Source organism: Dromaius novaehollandiae, chromosome 15 (genome assembly GCF_036370855.1).
Source record: "Dromaius novaehollandiae isolate bDroNov1 chromosome 15, bDroNov1.hap1, whole genome shotgun sequence".
Classification (NCBI taxonomy): Eukaryota; Metazoa; Chordata; class Aves; order Casuariiformes; family Dromaiidae; genus Dromaius; species Dromaius novaehollandiae.
Window position 1 is genome coordinate 11,912,512 of NC_088112.1, and position 23,747 is coordinate 11,936,258.

Genomic DNA, 23,747 nt, shown 5'->3' on the forward strand with positions numbered 1-23,747 from the left:
CTCACTCAGCACCACCAGCCTCCCTGGCTATGTGGCTGCTGCCTCTTCCGAACGAGCCGGACAACTGCTCATCCAGTCTGCGCCAAAGGTTTTGCTGCTGCTCCTCATGTGTGTTTTAATAATAATAAAAAAAGAGTTCCTTGAAATCTGGTTGGGCAAGTGCAGGGAGCAAGTCCCTGACTGCAATGGGGAGGTCCCAGCCTTTTTTTGTTTTTACACATATCCACAGCAGCTGCCAGGAAGCAGCTTTTACAGCTGCAAGTAACATTCTCTCCAAAGAAAATAATTGCAGCAGGCTTTTATCCCCTCCCAGCCACTGGCAGCATCTTAGCGAACTCTTATCTATTCTCAGCCACCTCTCACCTCCCCAGACAGTACCAGAAATGCTCAAATTACTGCCAGCTCTCATTAGGTCCATGCACAAGGCAGGGCTGAACAATAAGGCCTCCAGTCAGTTGGATGGTAAATTCTGATGAATCCTTTGGGTAGGAAGACTTCAGCAACTGTGTAACTGTTTTTGTTAGTAATCTACTGCAGTCCTTGTATTGGCACAAAGGAAGCTGGTGCACGTTTGGTTATTTGCTGCTATAACAAAATCCAGCTGAGCATATGACTAACAGAAATACCACCTGCATCCTTAAAGGAAATGATTTTCTCCCCTTCATTATTAGACTACTCTACCCTTAAGGACAACAGGTTAGCCTGAGTAGACACTACCTCTGAAAAAGCAGCCGCTACTTCATAAAAAAACGTTATCTTTATTTCCCCTCTTCAGACTTTTCTATATTTTTCAGCTTGCAGCAGAAGCAGAAAAGTTGACATTTTGCACTGATGCAGGAATTCAGAGCTCAGCAACAGCTGTCATTCACCTCTCGCCTCCCAGCCTGGGTTTAGAGTCCTCTTTTCTGTGAGACATTACCCTGCCGTGACAGAGGCCCTGGCTGTACCTACCCCAGAGCAGCACTAAGCCCTACCTTAAAAGCCACAGCTAGGGGCAGGAAGCAAAAAAACCCACCAAAAACCAACAATAAAATTCCACAAACTCACACCACAAACAACAAAGAGACACTCTTTCCTTCTTTTCCCCTTCTCCCCAGAAATATCCTGATTGCTCTTAACCAAGAGTTGTCAAAAGAAATTTAATAATGTTATCAACATAAACAAGACAGAAAATATAGTTCATTGTAGTGCAGATTTTTCCCCCAGTCACACTTTCAAGCTGAGTTTGCTTTAAAAACAACAAAAAAAGGCTCTCTCAGAGATCTGTTCAACCTAACCAGGACTAAAGCAAAGGTTTTTCCATATTAGAAAAGCTTTAGCCAAAAGGTATTCCAATAACAAAAACACTTCCCTACTGCACAAATAGAGCAGAGGAGCATTAAGTCTTCAGTATAGCAGAAGTCTGCAGGACCTACTAAAACCCAGTGGCTTTTAAAAATGGGATTTGAGCATCATTGTTACCAATGAGCAAACACAGAGGCAGGTGTGATAGTCAGCCACCTATGGTTAGCTATTCTGGACTTCTTCAAGTCCCTTTTAAGCTGTACATTTCTGCTCTTGCGATTCCAACAGAGGCTGTTCTGTCCCAATGGGGAAGCTCAAAGATAAAAATTGTGAAAAGGAACAAAGCGGGGAACTTTTCACAGCACAAAGAAAAAGACACCATATGCAGAGCAGCTTGAGACAAATTAGGACTCCCACTAACAGAGTCAAATTGCTTCCCCCCCTCACTGCAATACCTCTTCCAAGAAGAAGGAGAATTGCATTATAGTGTTTTTACACAGAAATGGAAGAAAAGCGGTACCTGAGTTTGTGAACACAGTCTGTCACTGAGAGGTCAAGTTGCATTAAAAGAAGGGAACCCTCATGCTAAATTATCTCATTAAATTGTCCAAACAGGAATCAACCCCTTTTAACCACTTCTTATTTATTGCTATAAAGCAAAGCAACCACATTCTTAGACCAGCATTTTCCCAGCTCTTGCTGAAACAAACATTCTGCAAGAGGAGGAGAAACAGGACCTTGCTGAAAGTCCCCATCCCACATCCGTGAGTCATTAACAGACACCTTCAAGTAGCTGGAGCTTCTCTTCAGCAACAATGCTTTGATAAAGCATAAGGAATCCTCTCCGTTCTAGTCTCTCGAACCTAGGAATTGCAAGGTTCATAATCATAAGTATTTACTTTTTTTGCATCTCCCATTCACTATTCATTTCAACATCAACACAGAGCTATTAGGAACCTAATTATGTCTAACTTAAAAATCACACCATCATTTTAGGTAAGTCTTTAACCAGCCAGCTGCTACTCTTTTCTCCAGCATTGTCTTCACAGTCCAGAGAGCTTCTCCAAAGAGCTTATTAACACATACAGCAGAGGGATTTCAGTGAAAAGATACAGGCAGTCCATGAAAACAGGGAAGCAGTCTGCACTTTAAGTCTTTCACATTGTCCACCAGTCTGGACTACGCTAATCTCATCTCTCAATGAGCTGCAGAGCTGTCATTGCTAGTCTGCATTTAATCACCATTCTTGTAGTAGCAGTGATCAGAGTTAACTTTTCCCTTTAATATCAGCCATTATACCATTCTCCAGCATGGAAACTATGAAGTGGGAAGGTCAAAAAGTTCTTAATTAGAAGGATTATTTATTGCTGCAATAATTCCGTTCTAGCCTCAATAAGAGAGATCTGCAGTACAGGCAGCAAGAGCTGGAAGGCATCCTGGATATACGAAGCACTGTTTGAAGCCTATGAAAACAAAATCAAAACACATACATGAATAATTATGCTACCAAATCAGCTTTACTAATCATATATTCATTTCAGACAACATTGATTAATGTACATAAGAAACAGAAGCCTTGCTTGTTGTGTCTTTCAGGCTTCACTCTAGTAATGAATTTTCTAGTAAAATTTTTTGAGGGGCTTTATCCCACTAGACAAAAAAGCAGCTGATATAAAGCTGCTATACGAGATCCATTGCAGTCCAAATGTAGGATACTATTTTGGATAACAGATGAAAACCATTTATTTCAAAGGGAAGCACAGACATGCTGTGGGCAGGAAGGAAGACAATATCCACAGGAAACATGCCTTTCCCACCACACCTCAGATGTTTATAAGCACTGAGAGGCAAGAGAACAGCTGGGAGGTATTGGGACTTCTACACAGTAATTTATGACCTTGCTTAAGGCTTGACTTCAGGCATCTAAACTCCTACTAAAATGCTGGAAATCCAGACTGCCAAACAGCTAATCTATCTTCTGACCTATAACTGTCAGCTATAACCACAATACAGCTCACTCTTCACTAAACAACTCATGTCTTGTGCAAATCTATTCTTAGGCATTTACTAGAAGTGGTAGGTTATCAGATAGGTAAGCTAAACCTTAGATCTGGGTTAGAGAACTTGGTATGCATAAGGATACCGAAGGGGAAGAAGTAGCATATCTATTTTCTAAGTATTAGCTTAAAGTTTTAACTTTAGCATAACTGACCTCCAAAAACACTCCAGTGATTAAGGGATTAAGCACATCTGCTTTCTCTTTGACCTGCAGAGATCAGACATACATTATCCCGATTGAAAATTTGATGACATTTCTTCAAGCAAGATAAAGCTAAATCCTCAGCAAGTTTAAAATCACCGTTGCTCCCTTGATGCCAGAAAAGCCAAGTCACAAGCTGCAGAGGATCTGCCCTGTAGCATGCAAATAAGCACAAAGTAACCCACATAAGCCCAAAGCGGGACCTATATGAATACACATATTGCATCTTCAAATGAACTGCGGACAGTTGGAGGATTTAGAGATAGTGATTATCTTCAGTAACACCTGAGTGTTTTGAAAAAATCTACCAGGAACACAAATCTTATTTTCGTTTGTCTCACAAGCACTGCCAGCACCCCCTCCCCCCCCCCCCCCCCCCCATTTCTGAGCCAGACTGAATGCAACCGGACGCATTCAACTCCAGACACATTCAGCTGCCACAGTTTGGGGAACACTGACCTAGAAGATCAGTTCACAGAGCAAAAATCTGCATGTATAAATAAGCAAGCACAAAAAACACTTTGTGGAGAAAATCCCAAGGCTGTGATCAGCTAACATCTCATCCCTAAGAACTACGATGCAACTCTTACCCCTGCAGTCGTTAAGCACGTAGTAAACTCTTTAGAGAAAGTTGATAGTTCCTTACACAGCACAATCGTCATTCTGTGGAAGAAGAGTGGAAAAACTATGTAGTAAAACACCTTCTACAGAGAGCCACTTTCTTTCGGTGTTCCTCTAAAATATGATCCTTTTGTTTCCATGCATATAAAGCTAAAATCAAGCCAAAACTGATGTATAACATACAAAGAGTGTATGAAGATCTCGAAGTTCCCAAAATAAATTACAGAAGGGAGAGGTGGCAAAAAAAATAAAACATAATAATAATTGAAGCTGAAGATATGAAACACTGTTCAGAGGATGCAAATATCCATTCAAGAAGGAACAGTACTGACTTGCTTTATTATAAGTGTCATTTTCTGAATTAGAAAGTATTAGCTATTTCATATACTTGCGAAGTATCTCCTGACATAGAGAAAAACCTCCTTGTGTCATGCATTACTGATAATATTAGTCCACTACCTAGTCCAATAATTTCACAGTATTACATACCTCATATGCTAAATGATTAGTAAAGAGGTAATTAAGTATCACTTGTATACAACTGTTTTCTAATATTTTAAATATTGTATATCTGACTAACTAGCACAAGCTTAAGAAAAAAATATTCCTCTTGGATAGATGAGAGTTTTCAACTCAGTTTCTGCTTTCTCATGATGAAATGTCTTCATGTTGGAAAGAAAAATGGATAGCTGGAAAACAGTGATGCCACACATAGCAATTTCAAACATACATGCAGAATTCAAGAGTCCTGAGAATTTCAAGAGTCCTGCATAAGTCCAATTATATGCTATGTATTAGTTAAGAGATGAACTTACTGTGAAAGGGACTTGGCTCGGTCTGTGGCTGTCACCTCTTTCTTCTGACCATGTAGGAACAAAGCTGCAGTTTTGTGAAACATTTCAATGGAGTATGCTGTCAGTTCAGCCAGACTTCTAATGGCAAACGCATGAATATCCTGCAAGAGTTAAAAGATCCCCCATGCCGTACAAAATCTAGCAGCTTTTACTATTTAAAACAAATAAATTGCACAATATACTACCACCACACTGCTCTTTCAGAGCTCAAAATCTATATTCAGAAATGGAAAACTGTAAGCTCTTGAGATCACAACTATAACTTAGCAGTTGGATAAACAATCTGCTCTTACATATCCTCTTCTTCCATTGCTCACTTACCTCTACTGATTTTTTAGCATCATGGTCACCATCTCTGGATTCTGCTCGGTTTTCTTCACTCTCTTCTTCTTCTTTAGAAAGATCAATATTGAATTGTGCTATCCATTCACGAGCAGATGTTCTCACCTGTATGAGGATGTGCCATAGTATTCAGTGCCTGGAATGAAGCCCTCCTGCTCACCACAAAGCATGGAGTACTAAATCTGCCTGGAGGAAGGAGATTACTACTACTCCTGTTCTGGAGAGAAGAACCAGCACAAATGATCCTAGTGCCTCCAGAACTTTGTGGAGGGTTGGCTGATGCTCTCATGCACTTGAATGCAATCATTCCTGTAGCACCACATACTGGGGTTTACCAGCAAGGCCATGACTAGCTGCAGCACTTTAAAAATGTGTCTGTGGAATGCTGCTGCCACTTGGTGGATCTGAAGGGTAGTGGGAAAAAAGACAAGAAGGGAATGCTTCTGCATACCAACTTCTGAACACAGGATCCTGGGCAACCTGCTCTAGGTGACCCTGCCTGAGCAAAGGGGTTGGACTAGATGATCTCTAAAGCTCCCTTCCAACCTCAACTGTTCTGTGATTCGGTGAAGAATCAGCTGCCTTGAAACAAGACCAGGGCTTCAATTAGTGACGGCAAGATGATTTCACTGTGGTGGCTGAAGGCTTACTGCTCCTAGCTGTCTTTGTCACTCGACATTACTGCCCTGTGACAAGGCAGAGACACACTGGTGCCTACTGATTCAGAGCCAGATACTTTACAGAACATGAATTTGCCCCTGTATGGCCAAAGGAAAGGGCCCATGCCTTTGGGTACTAGTCCCCAAGACATGGCTCATCTTCATGCCCTTTACACTTTCACAAGCAAAGCAGGACTGAGAAGCTTCCACAAGGAAGCTCTCCACCTTTTAGAAGATGGGAAATAACTCACCATGATCAGCTTGTCTGGTTTTGTGGAGACATGCAATTCTGAAAACAGCTCTGTTACTTCCTTCGTGAACTCCTCATCTCCTAATGGAAAGGAAAGTTTAAAGAATCCATACAATGGACAGCTACAGGAAATAAGCAGCACTTTAATGCACAACTAGCAATGCACAAGTCTATCAACTATTTCATATGCTACTTTGAATCATTCACTGAGGCAAGGATACATCAAATCTGGTCTTTTTAATGCAATTTATAAAGGCAAATTCAGAAAAGGTGGAGACACTAGTGCCAGAAGATTAGCCTTTGCTTTCTCAATCCTGTTTTAGCTAAGGTAATTCTACTTTTTACAGGTAGTCTATAGCCCAAACAAACCCTGTATTTTATAATGCACTAACTTGCACATAACCTTGGAGAGTCTGAAACATCACATAAAGCCAATGGTTCTCCTGTTATATATGACAGGGCAGATGTTAACAGTGGGGGGAAGGCTGTGAGATCCATCATGCGCAAATATAAAAGATACATTAAATGTTAAATGGTAGCAAGTGCAGGTGTGTGAGACCTCCCTGATGAGCCATTTAGGTAAAAGCAGTGCAAGAGATTTACATTCCAATCTGCATAATCCTCAAGAATCAGATGGCTCTTGCACATGGAGGCACCTCTGAGCCTTTTGGTCTGTGTGGCTAATGCTTATTTAACAAAATAAGATCACTCTCCCTCTCCTGTAGCTGGGACAACTCTATTCACAGGCTTTCCCTTATGGTCAGAGAAGCTCAGCAAATCTTTGCATTTGCCTCTTGGCTTAAGGTCTGTCATATGAATCACCCAGGGACTAAGCAATTCTAATCCTGCTCTGGCAAGGAGAGGTTCCTGCTACAGAATTAATGCACTGCAGCTTTCCAGAGATGAAGGCCATTGCTACCTGTCATGCTCCTGGCCACAGATGGCTTTGGGATTAAGCATACAGCTAAAGAATAATTTAACCATGGCATCATGCCCATTGCTAGTGATCTCAGGGCTGGTTGGTTCCGCATTGAGGATTTCAGTCAGAGCCTGAACTCTTACCCCTCTTTTCTTCCTCTTCTTCTTCAGAGAATTCAGCTAATGAAAATGCTTCTCTGAGCTGCTCCATTTCCTCCTTCAATGTGTCCAACTCTTCCCCAGAGAGGGCATTTAGAACCAATTTTACCTAGTCAGGGCAGAACGGCCAAAGAGAGAATCATAAATCTAACGCGAAAGAGAAACAAGATTGAAGGTGCAGGACTGGTTTACATCACATGTGAAAATATCAAGACTCACACTAGTTAAAAAGGGGCATTTTTCCATGGCAAGGAAGAAGGGGGGAAGACATACTTGCAAAGTTTCTTTAGGTAAAAATGGATTCTTAAGCAGTTATTCAAATAATTTCTTTTATGAAAAATGGAATTATTTCTGAGATTGTGTGCTGATCTGCCCTCCTCTCTGCCCCAGAAGAGATAGTTTCTGTTGTACCTGCAATGCTCTCCTCTTCCCTCGTTCAAGGCAGCATATAAGTGGGTATGAGGAGAGGGTAACTTGGGACAAGTTGTTGAAGAAATGCAGGAAGTAAGGCTGATTGGTTAAGAAAAATAACAATATGTGCTGAAGACAGGACATAATGCTGCCAAGGTAAAGACCAGATCATAATGCAGGGGTCAAAGTTGTGTAATCAATCATTTTGTAGCAAGTCCTGACTTCTCAGTATTTGATTTTGCATGTATGTACATACATTTCTCTTTTATTCCTGCTCAGCAGAACTCAAAATAGAGAGAAAATTGCTCAAGGCCATTACCTTTGATTCACTCTCTCTGGAAAGCATCTCTAAGGCCTCCAGATGCGAAAGACCCTGAAACTCATCAAACAGTAACCCATAATGGGCTTTCTTCTCGGTAGCCATGGTAACCTCAGTAGCTGTCTGCTGCTCTTCTTTCTCCTTTGCCTCTCGTAAGACCTGAAAAAGAAAAGCAGAGGACTTAGGTCAGTGCCTGAAGATACAGAATAAGGGAGGACAAGGCTTTTGGCACAACAATAAGAAATGCTTGATTAATAACAGGATCACAAGAGAAGAAAGAAGTAGTAATAGATACCAGTGAAGAGCTGATACAGAACTGCCATACCTGAGAGAGTGTAGAGGTCCTGTTCATTAGGCCCTTTGTTTTTTTGAAACCTGGGTCTCCTTCAGCTATTACATCCATTGTCTTTTTCCCAATGAATTCCAAGGCATCTAGACCTCCACTAATAACGCTTTTTCCCTAGGAAGTAGATTTGGATACAGATAGTGCATATAAGTCACAGAAGACTATACAGCTGAAGAAATTAAATTGGGGGATTTGTATTGGCAATGCTATAGGCCAGAGACTCACACAGAAGCCAAATCAGACCTCATCACCCCCAAATCAACCCTAATCACTACAAAGAGAGCAGAAGAACATGAAAAGAGCTACTATACACAGTCATCCAACAGTTTAATGTAGCACTCAGGCAGCTGCAGCAATTTGATAGGAAATACATTTTATTTTGTGAAAAAGCTGGTTCTCAGCATGGCAGTATGAGTCATCCTAAGTTTACACACAATTCTGACATTCAACTACTTAGTCCTTATCCCTTCAATGAGAAAACACTAGACCTGTGGACTTTGGCTGCTAAACTCTTGTTCAAGCCCTAGAAACAGAAGCAAGCTTTCCATCTTCATCTCTTTCAGATTCACGGGCAAACTGACAAGACAGCAGATCACAAAAGTGCAGTTTCTATGGGTAATGGGTTCTTTGAAGTGCATTTCCCATGGTCACAGAAGCAAGCTGATTTCCAAGCAATTTGGACTAGTTTCGCAGAAGTTTTTGAAGAGGAGAATGGATGTTATCTCTAGACAGCCCTGTGGAAGTCAGCAGAATGATTCCAGGAATTAGTCTGACCCTGCATTTGGCCTAATACTAAAGGAAAAAGGTCAGAGATAAGAGAGTACAGAGGTGACACGCATGAAAATACACACGACATCACACTCTTCTGTTGGCCTTCTTTGTTGTTTAGTTCAAAATTATCAAAATTCAAGACAACTTACACATAAGGTGCCAGTTAGAAGCAAGACACAGGATAAAGAGTGCCTGAAGGCTCAGATACCCTCTCACCATTCATCCCACAAAAGCCAGAATTAAAGGTTTCCTGTTATGAGGCTTCAAACAAAGCAAAAAACACCAAAGCTCTCTTAACCCTGTTGCTCTTCCCTTTCCAGCTCACTCACTGTGCTTTGGACAGCAGTAGAGATGGTTGATAAAACTCCAAGAGCCCCAGCGATAGGAAAGGAAGTGCCATCATCAACTGCATCTGTGCTGCTATCACCAGGATTCTCGCTTCCTGCATTAGAAGGAAGAAAATTAAGCTCCTCACTCCCCAAGAAAGATCCTCTCAGCTGCAGAGTGGAGAAAATTAACAAACATCACATGTCTGCCAGGGGTAGCACGAGATTTGGGATTACTCTCCTACCTGTAAGACTTTTCAGGGCTAGCAGAAGTAAGCAATGAAATATCGTATCAGCACATAAAGAGGTATCTACCTCAATATGCAAGAAGCAGAGTAAGACGGTGCTATTTGGGGGCTGATACGTTATGAGAAACATTTCAGTATTGTTCTTACATAATAAAAACTGACCTTCTGTAGCATCTCTAGTCTCTGAAGAGATTTCACTAGGACTGGGGATCCCAAGGGATGTTTCTGCTTTTTCTATGACATTTGAAATGCCTTGACCTAGAGAAGACAGTAATATTACTTTCATCTTACTGCTGTCCAGCTTGCTTACTGACCAGTGTAATGAATTCGGGTATCATCTCAGCTTTTACATCAAGTTGCAAGAGTTTTTAAACGTCATCTGAAAGTTATACAAGCATCTTAAAATCTTAAAATTAATTTTGGTTGTACATATCTCCTTAGTCTCATTTTACTCTTTAGTACTGGTTTTCCCCATTACTTGGGCACGTCTCTTGACATTTTCCAACACTTGCTTCTATAGCGGAAATCCCATTGTCTTGAAACAAGCTCAAAAGCACTAGCTGGAGACCTGAAGCATGGCTAAAATGTTTATCAAGTACCAGAAAGAGCCTTACCTACGGTAGCAACAGTAGCAGATGCAGTGGAAAGAAGTGATTTTCCCCAGCTTCCCCAGTATCCCCACCCTGTCTGAGATGCAGCAAGAGAATCTGAGACCTTTAATTAAGAAAAAGCAGAAAACAGAGATCCGTGTATGTATGGTGAGGAGAGGAGGGGAACATAGGCAGTCTGTGACATGTAATTTTTCTGAAGCTTCCCCCCCCAAACAGTAATGTGAATTTTCAGAAGAGGAGCGAGGCTTACAGTCAGAATTCTTCTGTGCATAAAACCGTGAAACTTGAAGTCGTATGGTTCAGAGCTAGCACAGAAATGTACCTTGAGTGTTTCAGCTGGAGCTTTCTCTGTGGCAGCAGGCTGACTTGGGGGTTTAGGTTCAGGTCTTTTCCGAGTCATAGGCACAGGTTCATGCTCTTGCTCTCCCTGTTCACTGCTCTCAGTGGAGCCAAGTTCCTCAGGCTTCTGTTCATTTTCATCTTCATGAGAGGCTTCCTCTTTCAGATTTTCACTGCTGTCTTTTTCAGACATGACTACAACATTCAAAGAAGGCAAAGCAGATAAAATAATCACTCCCTTGTACTCACTGACATTAGTTCAAAAGCATCATATTTGCATTCTGAATAATTAAACATAAATAAGACAGAAATCCCTTCTTCTTGCGACTCATATTCCCTATTCCTGCATAAACAGGTCATATGTTTAAGTCAGTTTGTACAATGAGTTATGTCTAACTAGAAGTGTCATACTTGGAGGTCTAAAGTCCCACAGGAATACATGGCTTTATCTAACCAGCACACCCTCCACACAGGAAAGAAACAGACTGAAAAGCAAACTGAAGGTACAAAAGGGCTTCAGGTAATTTAACCCATGGTTTGCGTCACAAAAAAAAAGAGCAAAAATAAACTGCTTGGAGTGGCTGCTTTGAAGGATGTCTGATGCCAACAGGGATAGCTATTAGAAAGCTGGGCAGGTACGGAGGCAGCGACTGGTTTGCTTCTATATTTAGGGATGAGCTTCTTCAGGGCATTCAAACCATCTGGAATTTGAAGCACGCTCAGGTTGCCACAGCAACCGTACCTGACATCGCGCATCTGGAGCCGACGGGGTGCACACAAACACGGCTGCCAGGCCGAGGCCTGCGCGCGGCCGCTCACGGGGGAGACTTTTGTCCCTCCTGCTGGCTCCTCGGTGGGAGTTTTCACCAACTCCACGCCAAGAAGGAGAAGCGCAGAAGCCGGAGGCAGGCAGGGCGACGGCACGCGCCGCACACCGCGGACGCTGGCCCGCAGTCCGGTGTCGCTGCGGCAGCCCGGCTAGCCGTCCAGCCCGGTGGGGAGGGCGGCTGCTGATGCAATCGGGGCAGCTCCTGTCACCTGCAGGACAATCACATGTTTAGGGACGATAAAAGCAGCCCCTGCTGCAAGGGCAGCTCTGTGTGAGTGGCCAGGGACCCCCCACTCCGATTCTCTGTGGCCCCTTGCAGGGGTCAGCGGGGAGCCAGGGGCAGGATGGGGGCGGGGGGGAGACCTAAGGGGATCGGGGGGTCCGAGAGGATGGGGGAGGGGGGAACCTGGGGGGCCGGGGGCACCATCCCGGAGCAAGCGGGCAGCCCAGGCCCTGAGCGAGCCAGGCCGCCTGGGGACCCCACGGCCCTGCCCCGACCTGGGGCGCCGCCTGGGGACATCCCGGCCCCTCGGGGCCCCCTGCGCCCCGACCCCCCCCCCCCAGGCGGCCCCCGGCTCCCTCGGGACCCCCCCGGGAACCCCTGCCCCACGGGGTCCCTTTGGGCCCGTAACCTCCCCCCCCCGGACTTCCTGCCCCACAGAGGGCTTCCTTGGGCCCGTAACCCCCGAGGGGACTCCCTGCCCCACGGGGGGCCCTCCCCCCCCCACGGGGCGCTGCTCACCCGCCGCGCCGCCCCGTCAGCGCCGCGCTCCCCCCGCCGACACCCCGCCAGGCGGACCGCACCATCGAGGCGCGGGGCAGAGCGGCCCCGGCTTGCTGACCCCGGAAGCGCGGCGCCAGCCCGGAAGGGCCACGCGGAGAAGCACGTCCGGGTGGCGGCGGCCGGTGGCGGCGGTATGTGGGTGCGCGGGCAGCGCGGCTGTGGCGGGGTCGTTGCGAGGCCGCGGGGAGCGGGCGGATGGCGGCGGGGTGGGGGGGAATCGCTCCTCAGGCTGGGAGCGGTGCGCTCCGACGTCACTGCGTTGTGATGACGCCAGCTTTGATTTGGTGGCGTCAGTGACGTGACGTAGAGCGGGAATGGCGCAGCCGCGCACAGCCCCTCCGCGCCCCCCCACCCCGGGAGGCTCCGGGGACCCGTGTCTTAGCTCGGTGTTTTGGCTGGAAGCACCGTCCGGGAGGGGGGCATGACGTCGCGGCTGCGTGGCGTCATGTTGCCCGGGTGTCCTGCGTCGCAGCGTTGGCAGTTCATTTATCTGCGCTTTTCACTGCCTCCAGCAGCCCTAATTCAGTCGGGTTTTGTCCCTGAGTGCCTAAGCATAGGCAGGGTTGGGGCCTCTCAGCAGTAGTGTTCAGTTTCCCGTGGCTGCTTCCTGAGTTTTTGTACATAATCACTTCTAGCTCTTGAGGAAGACCAGCCGTTTTCACGTGCGGCTGGTTCCCTCGCCCTCCGTATGTTATCCCTGCAAGGCGGGCCGGACAGGTGAAGGGCCGTGTATATAGCAAAAGACCACATTCGACTAACGAGGCAGAGTAACGCACTGGTGCGGCCCCGTGACCTGCATGTTTGCATTACCATTTGCGAAGTGCCCCTGGGTTTGTTGTTTTCCATTTCTCCAGGTGTAAAATGATGTCAGAACCAGCGAACGCGTGTAGGGCTATATAATTTGAACTCTGACTAAAGCCGCTCCCTCTGTGGAGCAGTCTCTGGTGCCCAAGAGAGGGTGAAATCCCTCTGCAGCATGTGCTGTGCTGGGATCATTCGTAATGTCTGCCTTTAAGACCACGCCGCCTGCTTTTGCAAGCTTGCCAGGACTTAAGGTCTTCAGGACTCTGTTAAATGCTGTTGACATCTGTTCCCAGATTTGAAAGATGAGGACTTGTAAGATGATCAGATCAGCCTCATTTCTGCAAGAAACCAAACTACAAGTAGGCTGCATGCAAAAAGTATTGATTGGATAGAATTAATGCACATTATCACAGATTAGCTTGTTTTGAAATCATTATAAATGCCAGAATACATTTCCGCATTGTTTGTCAGAAGTAGCAGTTAGTCAGAACAGTCTGTGGTTTGTGAGATGTGTCTTGGTTTATTGCCTTCTGTTTCTGCAGGTACAAAATAGTGTTATAGCCAGTGAATGTAGGGCTATATAATTTGCAACCTCTGGGCCCCAATTTTGCAATGGCTTATAAACGTGTGTGATTTTAAGTACTATCAGTACTTCCATTGACCTCAGTGAGACTACTTAGAGTGCTTTAAGTTAAACACACTTACGTTTTTCAGGGTAAGAGCCAAAGATGACTCATAGAAGCATATGCATCGTGCATTTTTATCTTTCCATCGCTATTTGTTGTTGCAACTTATGGTTTAATAAAGGTTAAATATATTGAGCTCAACTTCAGGTTTAGTTGTAAAATAGCCAGTTTCTATTCTGCACATTTCATCTTGCTTGAATTTAATACTTTCTTGAAAAATCTGTAATGTTGGCACTGCTCACGCTTTATCCTTCTTGAATCCTTTATCAGCTCCAGCAGCTGTTTTGCATAAGTGTAATAGTTGAATAATATGTATTTTGCAGATCATTATCTTCTCCAGCATTCAGCAATGAGAGATCGTTGTCTGCTTAACAATAATGGGTTTTCCAAAAGCAAAATGTGACAAAAAATTTACAATAAATCAGACCTTGAAGAGTTTAATAGTAAAATGCAATGACCCATCACCACCAGTGTTTTATACATTATGCACTTGGTGCAAATATGGTGGAGAGCATATGCAATTACTGAAGATAATTATCTTATTGTTGTGAGGGAAAACATTGCTCAGTATTTCTTGCATTAAATAATTGACTGAGATTTCTAATGTCATTTTAGAAGGAGTATCACAAACACTTGGAAATCTAATAATTTAAATTTAATAATTTAAAGTGACAAAAATAACACAGACAAAGTACAAGAGGTACTGGAATTATTCTCTAGTAAATCTAAAACATTGTTAGTTAGGAGATTATTGTTTTGGAAGATTGGAAGTTATTCTGTGTGTTTGAGTCAATAATGAGGATGACTGTTTGTCTTCACTTCAGAGCTATCACATTATAACTGCATTAAACACTGTAAAATCAAGCCCTGACTGCATGCAAAGAAACATTAACTAACTGGAGTGCATGGCACTTTTAATTCAATACAGCTGGGTTTTTAAGTGACGTATGTTGAAGATTTGAGAAGCACAGCTCCTCACTTGCTAACACAAGCCATGATAGATGCTCGAATGACAACTCTAGTAGTCCAAATGTCAGAGTTTTCAAGCAGCAGTCCACAAACCGCTAGCAATCCACAGCCTGTTTTTAAGGAACCACAAAAGGTTATCAACAAAAGCAGATCTGTTGTCAACAGCCTTAAATTTATTATAAAAATGTCTATATCTCGCTCTGAAAATACAAGGAGTCAAAAAAAAATTAGAAGCAGTGCTGCAAGCAAAATAGTAATTGTTGATCAGCAGCAAACTTAGTATTGTTTTTTTTCAGACTTAGGCACTTGATGTGGCTGGGATGCTCCTCTCCAGAGGCAGCAGAACTCATTAACACTTTCCCCAAAGTATAACTGGTGGAGAACAAGAACACAAGAAAGCTTAGTACTCTTAACCATTTAGCTAAGGGAAAACAGCTTATTCAATGGAGTGGTACAACTGAGTTCTTCTCTGTGCTGAGCTTGTCTTAAATGAAAAGGCAAGAAGCAAGATAGAAAAAAAGAGTAGGGACAAAAAAAAAACAGATGAAGGGATTGTTGTTTACAAAGAAAAAGTGCAGGGCCTGTTTTCAAGTTTTCCTTACAGGTTTCCATGGGTGAGTTGGTTAGTCAAGCTTGAAGGAAAGTTGGACATGGGACACAGCCATATTCTTTCCCTTCTTCGTTAAACTGATTTTGGCAGTAGCTGTGACAAAAACGGGTCAGATGTATATTTCTTTTCAGATGTCAAATTTGGGATCTGGTTTGTCCTTGGACAAATTATCTTTAACTGAAGAAATTCGTAGTCTGGTTAGTGTGTTATCAGCAAATTTTCCTGTTCCTCAGTAGGCTTAATTTGCCTCTGCTAAAAAGAGAATTAGTGTAAATCAGCTATTTTTATTCATAGTAAATTATTTTTGTTGAGTGATTAGATATCTCGCTGCTTTAGACAGTGTTAACTAGTGATTCTGGAAGAAGTGTCTGAATTTTTCATTAGCAAAAATTGTTCCTTTGTATTGTGATATTTATGAAATGCAACTCCTAGCATTTGTTATTGGTAGAAGAAAAAGATGATAAATTTGAAGTCACATAGTTGATGAGGTGAAGTAAGATATACTTTAAAATAACTGTTTTACACTGTGGCTTCTGTACTTTATAAGTTGTTTTTTATGGCTCTGGAGCAGTATGGATGGAATCGTAATGCATATTGGATTTGAAATTTTGTTGAGTCAGGCTTCCAGGAAAATTGATGACACGTTTTCTCTTATCGGTCATCGCATTCTTGTTACAAGTCGGTTTTAGTCTGGATTTTAAAACAGAAAAATCCTTGTGTGTAAAGAACATCAAAATAAGAGCTTTATCCTAATGTCTTAAAATATCTTGTTTACATAAAATATCTTGTGCACACATCAATTTTAAGAGTCCGGATCCTGTCCCTAAAACAATTTTTCAAAGTGCTGTGAAATATGGGGCAGATTTTGGCGTAGTGAAGATGATATGACCACTGAGATGTAGCAGCATAAAGTAATAGATTTTCAATAGGAGCCTACCGTTTAAAAGAAAAAAAAAAAGGGGGGGAGACAGATAATGCAGCAGCAGCAAGAGAGATTGCAAAAAAGGATATTTAGACATCAAAGTCCTGATATTCAGAAAGGGACTTCCCCTTTGTGCTTGTAGATAACTGTGAATAGAATTTTCCTAACATAAGTAGCTATAAACACATTATATATTATTTAGACATCTAACACAGATTTTGCCTTAAAATCGGAAAAAGATGTATAAATGCTAAAAATTAGGTGCATGTGTGCTTTGTTTTTTCTAGATGCTAAATGTAGGACCAACACTGGAGAACCAGGACTTAAAAGTACTTGATATTGGTAGGGAGGGAGGCAGAAATTATATCCTCTTTCTTGCTTTTCTTGCTGTATTATGAAAACACTTTTACTCCATTGACAAATGCAAAATTCACTTTCTGACTAGAGGTAGTTATGCATTTCAAGTAGTGTGAACTGTCTGTTCTTTTTTTAAACCTTTTTCCCTTGGTGGTTATTGTTCCTGGGATTATTTATTTTGAATGGGAAGATGAACATCTAGAGTACTGAAGGTTGTGCTAATGCCTTCTTACCCTCGTTTCATTACTATGCTCTGAGCAAAGCTCTGATGTGGAGCCTCTCGGCTGACGGTTTACATTATGCTAATCGAAATCTGTTTACTGGAAATGAAATTTGAATGTGCCGTAAGCTTGCTACCATTAATAAACTTAATTCTTTTTTTTTTTCAGCTGGATTTCCAGTTTCCATGCTTAATATTGATGATCTTGAAAGTTCATTTGGATACAAGACGTTTTCTATCACTGAACATATCAAGAGTCCCCTCTCCTGTCCCAGAGTAATACAGACAGCTTAATATCATATGACCTCGTTTCTTCAAATTAAATGAAAAAAGAATTTTCTCTAACCTTCCATGAAGCTCAGCTACTGTCTGTTAATTTTGACCATTAGTGTTGGTCTTGCGATTGGATTTACCGTGGAAAATGTAGTTTCTAACAGGACAGTTGTTTTGGGGTCCTTCAATACATCACTTCATCCGGTATTTCAAGCTTTAATAAACTCTCCAGCGCACCGTGATATCATAGCCAAGGAGGGGACCAGTGTTTTAATCGAATGTAAAGTGAACGTCAGTCAATATGAATATATTCTTTGGTATAACTCCAGAGGACACCTGCTTGAACAAAAAGATGAAGGTGAGCTTTTCTGCTATTTTATGTACCTCAGCATTCCCCTTTTATATAGTTTCTGAAAGCCTCTGGGACTTTATTGCATTTTTCCTTCTATCCTCCCTTTTTTACAGTTGGGAGATTGGGAGAGAGCCAGACCAAGCTCTTTTCCCACAGACATGTGGCATCTGGTGGAGCAGGAATTGTACCTGAGTTCCTCTGTCACTAACCCATCCCTGCTGCTACAGTGCCCTAGAGAACTGTTTCGTTCAAGAAAAATCACATTATTCAATATGGAAGAACTGAATCTGCTTCCCACCAGACAATAACTGATGTTTTTATTTATTATTGCTCTGGTTAATATTTTATCTTTCCAAACACAGTTCTCCACAACTCATGCCCTTTTCTAGCTGGCAGTTAGTGCTCTAATTTCATTACAGAATTTTTAGAAGCATGAGGTGACTTAATTACATTTATTTCCTGGTTTATGCACCAATGACACCATGGAAACCAGCTTGATTTGTAATGGCCAAGGATGGAATACATGCTATTTAACCCTTTTATACAGAGGGAGAATATATTTTCTTAGCTATTGGCTCTTACAGTTCTGTCCATCTAGTTTTTAATTTTCAGGAAATAATGTCTTTTAGAGGTTCCGTAGAGTATCCTTTACTATATCAGTATTAATGAAGTCATTGAGCTAACTGGTAGGATCTTCTCAGAGGCCATCTTACTGCTTTAAGAGTGTTCAATAACCATTGTGTAGATAAAATGCTATCTGGAAATTAGTTCAAAGTGGAGTAGTTAGAAGTGCAAGCTATGAAAGTAGTTTTTCTCCCAAGTTATAAACACCTAGGAAATACTTCATAAAGCTAGCTTTTTTTTATTGATTTCTTTTTACATGAGTTTTGTCTGTTGGCACTGTATGCTCAGCAGAAAGCTATGTCTCAAGAAAATCCTGGGTTCTTTTGCCAGCTGAGCCATTTACAGACTGATCTTTTCATGGGTCACTTGACTTCTGCATCAGAACATATGGAAAATTAGACTTATTAGAGGAGAGTCTTCCAACATACTGTTATACAATGGGTGAAACATGGTAGTGAAGAATTAGATTCCCTGTCAGAAGGAACTAGCAGTCCAAAACAAGAAACTCACAAGGAAAGCACAGATGATAGAAAGAATAGTAAACAGAGTAGCAAGTGCACAGAAATCTTTACCATAAAGCAGTAGGATTGGTATCTGAGTTGTACTTTTCTGTACCATAAGCATGAAAAGGAAAATTCCATCCTTGGGTGGACTCTCTGTTTTGTGCTAGAAATGGACTGCTTATTTCCAAGTTCTGCCTGCTAATGATGGAACAAACACCATGCATCATGTTTACCTAGTTATTTTGGTTTTGTTAGTTCAGTTTATTTCTTTTGAATCTCTAGGTGGACGGTGGTGGATTGCTGATTATTCCCTCAATATCACAAAGGTCAAATTTGCTGACCGGGGGCGATACACATGTGCAGCTGTTAATCGTAATGACACCTTGTTTTACACGGTCACCCTGAGGGTTATCTTCACCTCAGGAGACATGAGCATCTACTACATGATTGTATGCCTAGTTGCCTTTGCCATCACCCTCATTTTAAACATCACGCGTCTGTGCATGATGAGCAGTCACCTCCGCAAAACAGAGAAGGCTATTAATGAGTTCTTCAGGACGGAAGGGGCTGAGAAGCTTCAGAAGGCTTTCGAGATAGCCAAGCGTATTCCTATCATTACATCTGCCAAAACGCTAGAGTTGGCCAAAGTCACTCAGTTTAAGACCATGGAGTTTGCTCGATACATTGAAGAGCTTGCCAGAAGTATTCCCCTTCCACCACTGATCCTTAACTGCAGGGCGTTCATGGAAGAGATCTTTGAGGCGGTGCGAGTTGATGATCCCGATGAAGTTGGTGAGGAGGTGAAACAAACCCAAGCCTGTGGTACCCAAGCTGCGATATATCCCATCAACCCGGAGATCAAGCGCAGTGATTCACCAGCCGGGGATTCAGATGATGGGTCCATGAATGAACAAGGCCAAGAGATAGCTGTTCAGGTGTCCATTCACCCGCAGTCAGAAGTACAGAGCATTGACACAGTCTCTCATGACAGTTGCCAGTTTGCTCCTTCTGAGGAGGGCAGCTGCTGAGTCCAGTGATACACTGTGGTGAAAGAAGTGCAGGTGACTCTAGGATACTGCAAGAAAGAGATCTGCAAAAAAGCTGCCTCAGTCCCATATGCACAAGAATTTTCTTCTCCAAAATACAAGGTGCCAGAACTACTACTGAAATCTGTATTTTCCATCGGTTTTTCTCAGTGTTGATGTGATGATTTCAAGTCTGTAAGGAAAGGCCATTTGGAATATTGTGCAGTGGCTTTTTTTAAAGTAAGCATAGTATACTAAAAATATTTATAAAACAGGAATTCTTTGTCCTCAACTCCTTGGTAGCTTCTCATACTATATTAGAAGTGGCCAAGCTGAGCAAAACAGCTTGCAATAAGCTTTTCCTTTGTGAACTCTTTCTTCCTTCACAAAGTGAAACCTGAATTCCTTTTAGTTAATGTTGTCCTGATGAATTGTGTGCTGTTTCTGAATCGCCTGTTGATGTGTGTAGCCCATCAGAACCATGGTGAGCTCGAACAAATCTGTTTTGTGTCGTGTGCTTCTGTGTTGCTATCAAAATATACTTTGCTTAGAAAAAGAATAGTACCAGGATCTGCTGCTGAATTAAATGAATTGTAGTTTCAAAGCAGCTCAGAGATCAACCAGGGGGTCTCAGTTTTCCACACACCTGCAGAAAACTTTTGTATGCTCTAGTGTGTGGAAAGCAAATTGTTGTTGCAAAGTTTGTCATTTAAACTCGGTGCTGATTGCCAAAGCGCCTTACCCTGATTCTGTCTTACAGAATGGAACAGTTAGTCAGTATTGCTGATACTGTCTTTCTTTTGACTGCTGATTTCACGCACTATTGAAAATCCAAAGTATTGTGTCGTATTTTACATTGTTGTGAGAAAGGAATGACACAGTGGTCATGTAGTGGCAAGGTTTAAAAATGAACTAATTAATCTACAGATTAGAAATCTCAGGCAGTTCTTTCTGAAAAAAATAATAAAAGAGAGGAAAAGTAATGACACTTATTCACTTAGCTCTGGCTAGTACTTTCAGAAAGCAGTGGAAGAGAGAGTGCTTAGCGGAGGGGCTGGCTGAGCCCTCAGTTCTGCTGTTTGCCAGCCCTTGTTTACAGGAGCGGAGTAGCTCTCCGAACATACCCTCTCCCATCCGCTGAAGAGGAGCAGCAGAAGGGAGAGGCGCGGGTGCTGACACACATCCATACGTTCTTAACCAAGGATTCTCCCACGCGCGTTCCTCAGCTGCAGAGATCCAGCCTCGAGGAATCAGAGTGCAGGAAAGAATCTAGTCTCCTCGTTCACTCTTTGGTGCTGATTTTTTTTCTCCTTGACATTTATAAGTTGCATCACTTAAATAGCATTTTATATCCTGTTGAGATTTAGTAGACGTAAGGCTTGTAAGCACTCCACAAATTAATTTTGTACAACTACTGGAAGCATATTGCCATATAATTTTAACAACTTGGCAACAGGAGCACCATTTAATTTCCCACAACTCTTTTTTCTTTTCCTTATTATTACAAAAATGTCAATTGAACAAGTGATTCTGGAAGGCTGCTCAAGTTTCTTAAGAGGATTTGACATTACATTTACATGAGTGGAGATGGAAAACGAGGCATAGTGGTAATAACAGGGTGGGGCCTTCTGTGGTAGTGCATCCTTGTAATGAAGGGTCTGAAAAAATTATATTTATCATATCATATATCAGAGAACAGGAAGCTGAAGCATCCATTACCATTTTAAAATACCTTCTGGGGAAGGTTCTGTAGTCAGCCACCAGTAAATGCAGTCTACTAGACTTTGGCATGTCTGGTAAGAGCCATGTTTGTCAAGAAGAGAAAAAAAATGCTAGCCTTGGTCATAGTAATGCTCTGACCAGCTTGGTACCATTTCCAAGACGTAGCCAGCATTATCTGCTTCCTGGGAATAAAGCCTGCTGTAGACACTTACACTAGTTATCGCCCTCGACCGTAACTTCCCTTTAGGCTCCACAGTTAGATGGCACTTTATGTCCAGGTGAAAAGTTTGTGTAATTCTGTGTTACCCCTCGGGGTTCTTTTAATTTTTTTTGATGTTCAGTGTTAAAAGATACTCTTGTGGATAAATGCCTAGTTCTCCTAGAAGCTCTGCTGAGATGCTCTGGCCTCACTCGTGTGCTGCAGTGAGCTCTACAGGTTTGTTGCACATGGAGGAGTGGAGATTTGGGGGTTTATACCGTTTTGAATGTCCTAGTTCAAAGAGATAAAGGCTGCAAGGGATTATGGTCTGTTGTGATCTCTTTGCACTCCGGCCGTCGGGATTGTACCTGCGTATGCCTTTTTCCCCTCTAAACAGCTGTCTTGGCTTCTGGGAAGCTGTCGCATTACATGCGGCGATAGCATCTTTGACATTTTGCCCCCATATGACAGATGCAATTTAGAGATGCAGCAACAAAATCAAAGCTCCTTTTAAATGCTTCCTGAGAAGCAGTTATGCAATAGAGAATGACAGATGTCTCATCAGAAATGGCAGCTTACATGCAGCAAAATGACACTAGAGGTGTGTCAGATGGGTGTCAGGAGAACAGTTTCTGGAGTAAATCAAACTCTTCTTTGACTTTTACACTTTATTTACACAGCTCTGAGTTCTAACTGAGCACAGTTACACTGTGTCTTCATGTGTCCGGTTTTCTTCTGTTGGAGAGGAAAGAATGGTCATGCATAAAGATCCTCAAAAATGCAGTTGCTGTGTCAACTGCTGTACAGTAAAACTACAAATTTTACTGAATTAATATACTATTTTGTTTGCTAAATTAATTTCATTCGTGAGAAGGAGGCTGTTTTGTAAGGATTTCAGTAAATCAGTAGTACTTATTAAATGTAGGAACTGATCCTACTCCCACTGAATTCAATTAGAGCAGATTTGAAGCTCTGGTGTATTTTACAAACTATATTACAGAATTTTTATGCATCTGAAAGCAAGGATGATGGTGATGTTATGTGGTAAATGTAATTTCCAGAGAGTGAAACCTGACACTGATTTCTGAACAATTTGTGAACTGTTCTTGATGTATTGAATAGACGTGTGCACTTAAATTTGTTTAATGCAACTAATTGAAAATTAACATGGAACAATTATGCAAATGTCATTGTTTCTCTCTAACTTTTTGTAGGACAAGAAGGTCATTCAGAGGTTTTCTTGGTTTAAACTAGAGTCTGACAATCACAAGGCTATTTTATCTCTTCTTTATAACATTTTTTTTAAATAATGCAGAGTCTACTCGTTATTCAAGAGAGTATCTAAAAATAACTTTGTAGTGGTTGTTTGTATTGTATAGATTGTATTGTAACTGTTTAATGTAACCACATAGGATTTCATACTTTCATAAAATGAGTTGGTAGATTTGCAGAATAAATTAAAAACAAAACCCTTGTTTTGTTAGGGTTTTCTTTTTTATCAGTAAGGGTTGATGAGTAGCAGTCTATCAAAGGTTAAATAGCAGCTGTGTTCAAAGAAGCAGAACATTGTTAGCCACCCTGATAAAGGCTACTGGGACACTGAGTTGTCTGAGAGACAGCTCATGCTATGGCATCTTTGGGTTTGCCATTTTTAATATCTCAAAGTCCTCACAGCATCTGTAATAATTCTTACCAGCTGCAGACACAAATGGTTACAAACCCAAAATGGTTTCAGTAAGGCTTATGCATTCTTCTTCATTTCGCTTTTGCAGCCAAGAAGATGATTGTGCAGTGCAGCGACCCTCAGCCACCAGTCTGTATTTTCTGTTCTTACCTTTTTTACAGGATCATACTATTCTATATTGTAATCTGCTTTTTTTTTTTTTAGTCCCCTCAAAATACGTTATATTTACATCTCATCTCTGGAAAGGCAACCCCCAATTAACACAGCACAAATTTGGAGTATATAAAACCTTTGAGTGGTTCAGTCTGAGTTGCTGCTTTTCCAGTGAATTGCTGCGGTGGCATAAAGAAACTTCCACTCCTGCTCCTGGGGTAGCCTGCGGGCTGCTCTCACTCCGCATCCCTGGGGCTGGAGGAAACATAGGTCTAACCCTGCCCTTGCTCTTTGCTAGCCAGCAGTTTATTAA

At 42.1% G+C, this 23,747-nt stretch overlaps 2 protein-coding genes across 2 annotated transcripts; one reads left to right on the forward strand and one right to left on the reverse strand.

The window, feature by feature from the left end:
* Positions 1-1,120: 1,120 nt before the first annotated feature.
* On the reverse strand, positions 1,121-12,417 carry FAM114A2 (family with sequence similarity 114 member A2). Its single transcript, XM_064520901.1, has 15 exons — positions 12,290-12,417; positions 11,461-11,756; positions 10,702-10,913; positions 10,383-10,482; positions 9,931-10,026; positions 9,524-9,636; positions 8,403-8,537; positions 8,078-8,236; positions 7,333-7,456; positions 6,272-6,351; positions 5,341-5,466; positions 4,981-5,120; positions 4,135-4,207; positions 3,497-3,550; positions 1,121-2,747 (listed from the first exon to the last, which is right to left on the reverse strand). Exons 2-15 carry the CDS (start codon positions 11,465-11,467, stop codon positions 2,646-2,648), a joined length of 1,521 nt encoding a protein of 506 aa, XP_064376971.1. The 5' UTR covers positions 11,468-11,756; positions 12,290-12,417; the 3' UTR covers positions 1,121-2,645.
* Positions 12,401-23,066, forward strand: MFAP3 (microfibril associated protein 3). Its single transcript, XM_026118569.2, has 3 exons — positions 12,401-12,462; positions 17,069-17,530; positions 18,934-23,066. Exons 2-3 carry the CDS (start codon positions 17,251-17,253, stop codon positions 19,677-19,679), a joined length of 1,026 nt encoding a protein of 341 aa, XP_025974354.2. The 5' UTR covers positions 12,401-12,462; positions 17,069-17,250; the 3' UTR covers positions 19,680-23,066.
* The last annotated feature ends 681 nt before the right edge of the window (positions 23,067-23,747 follow it).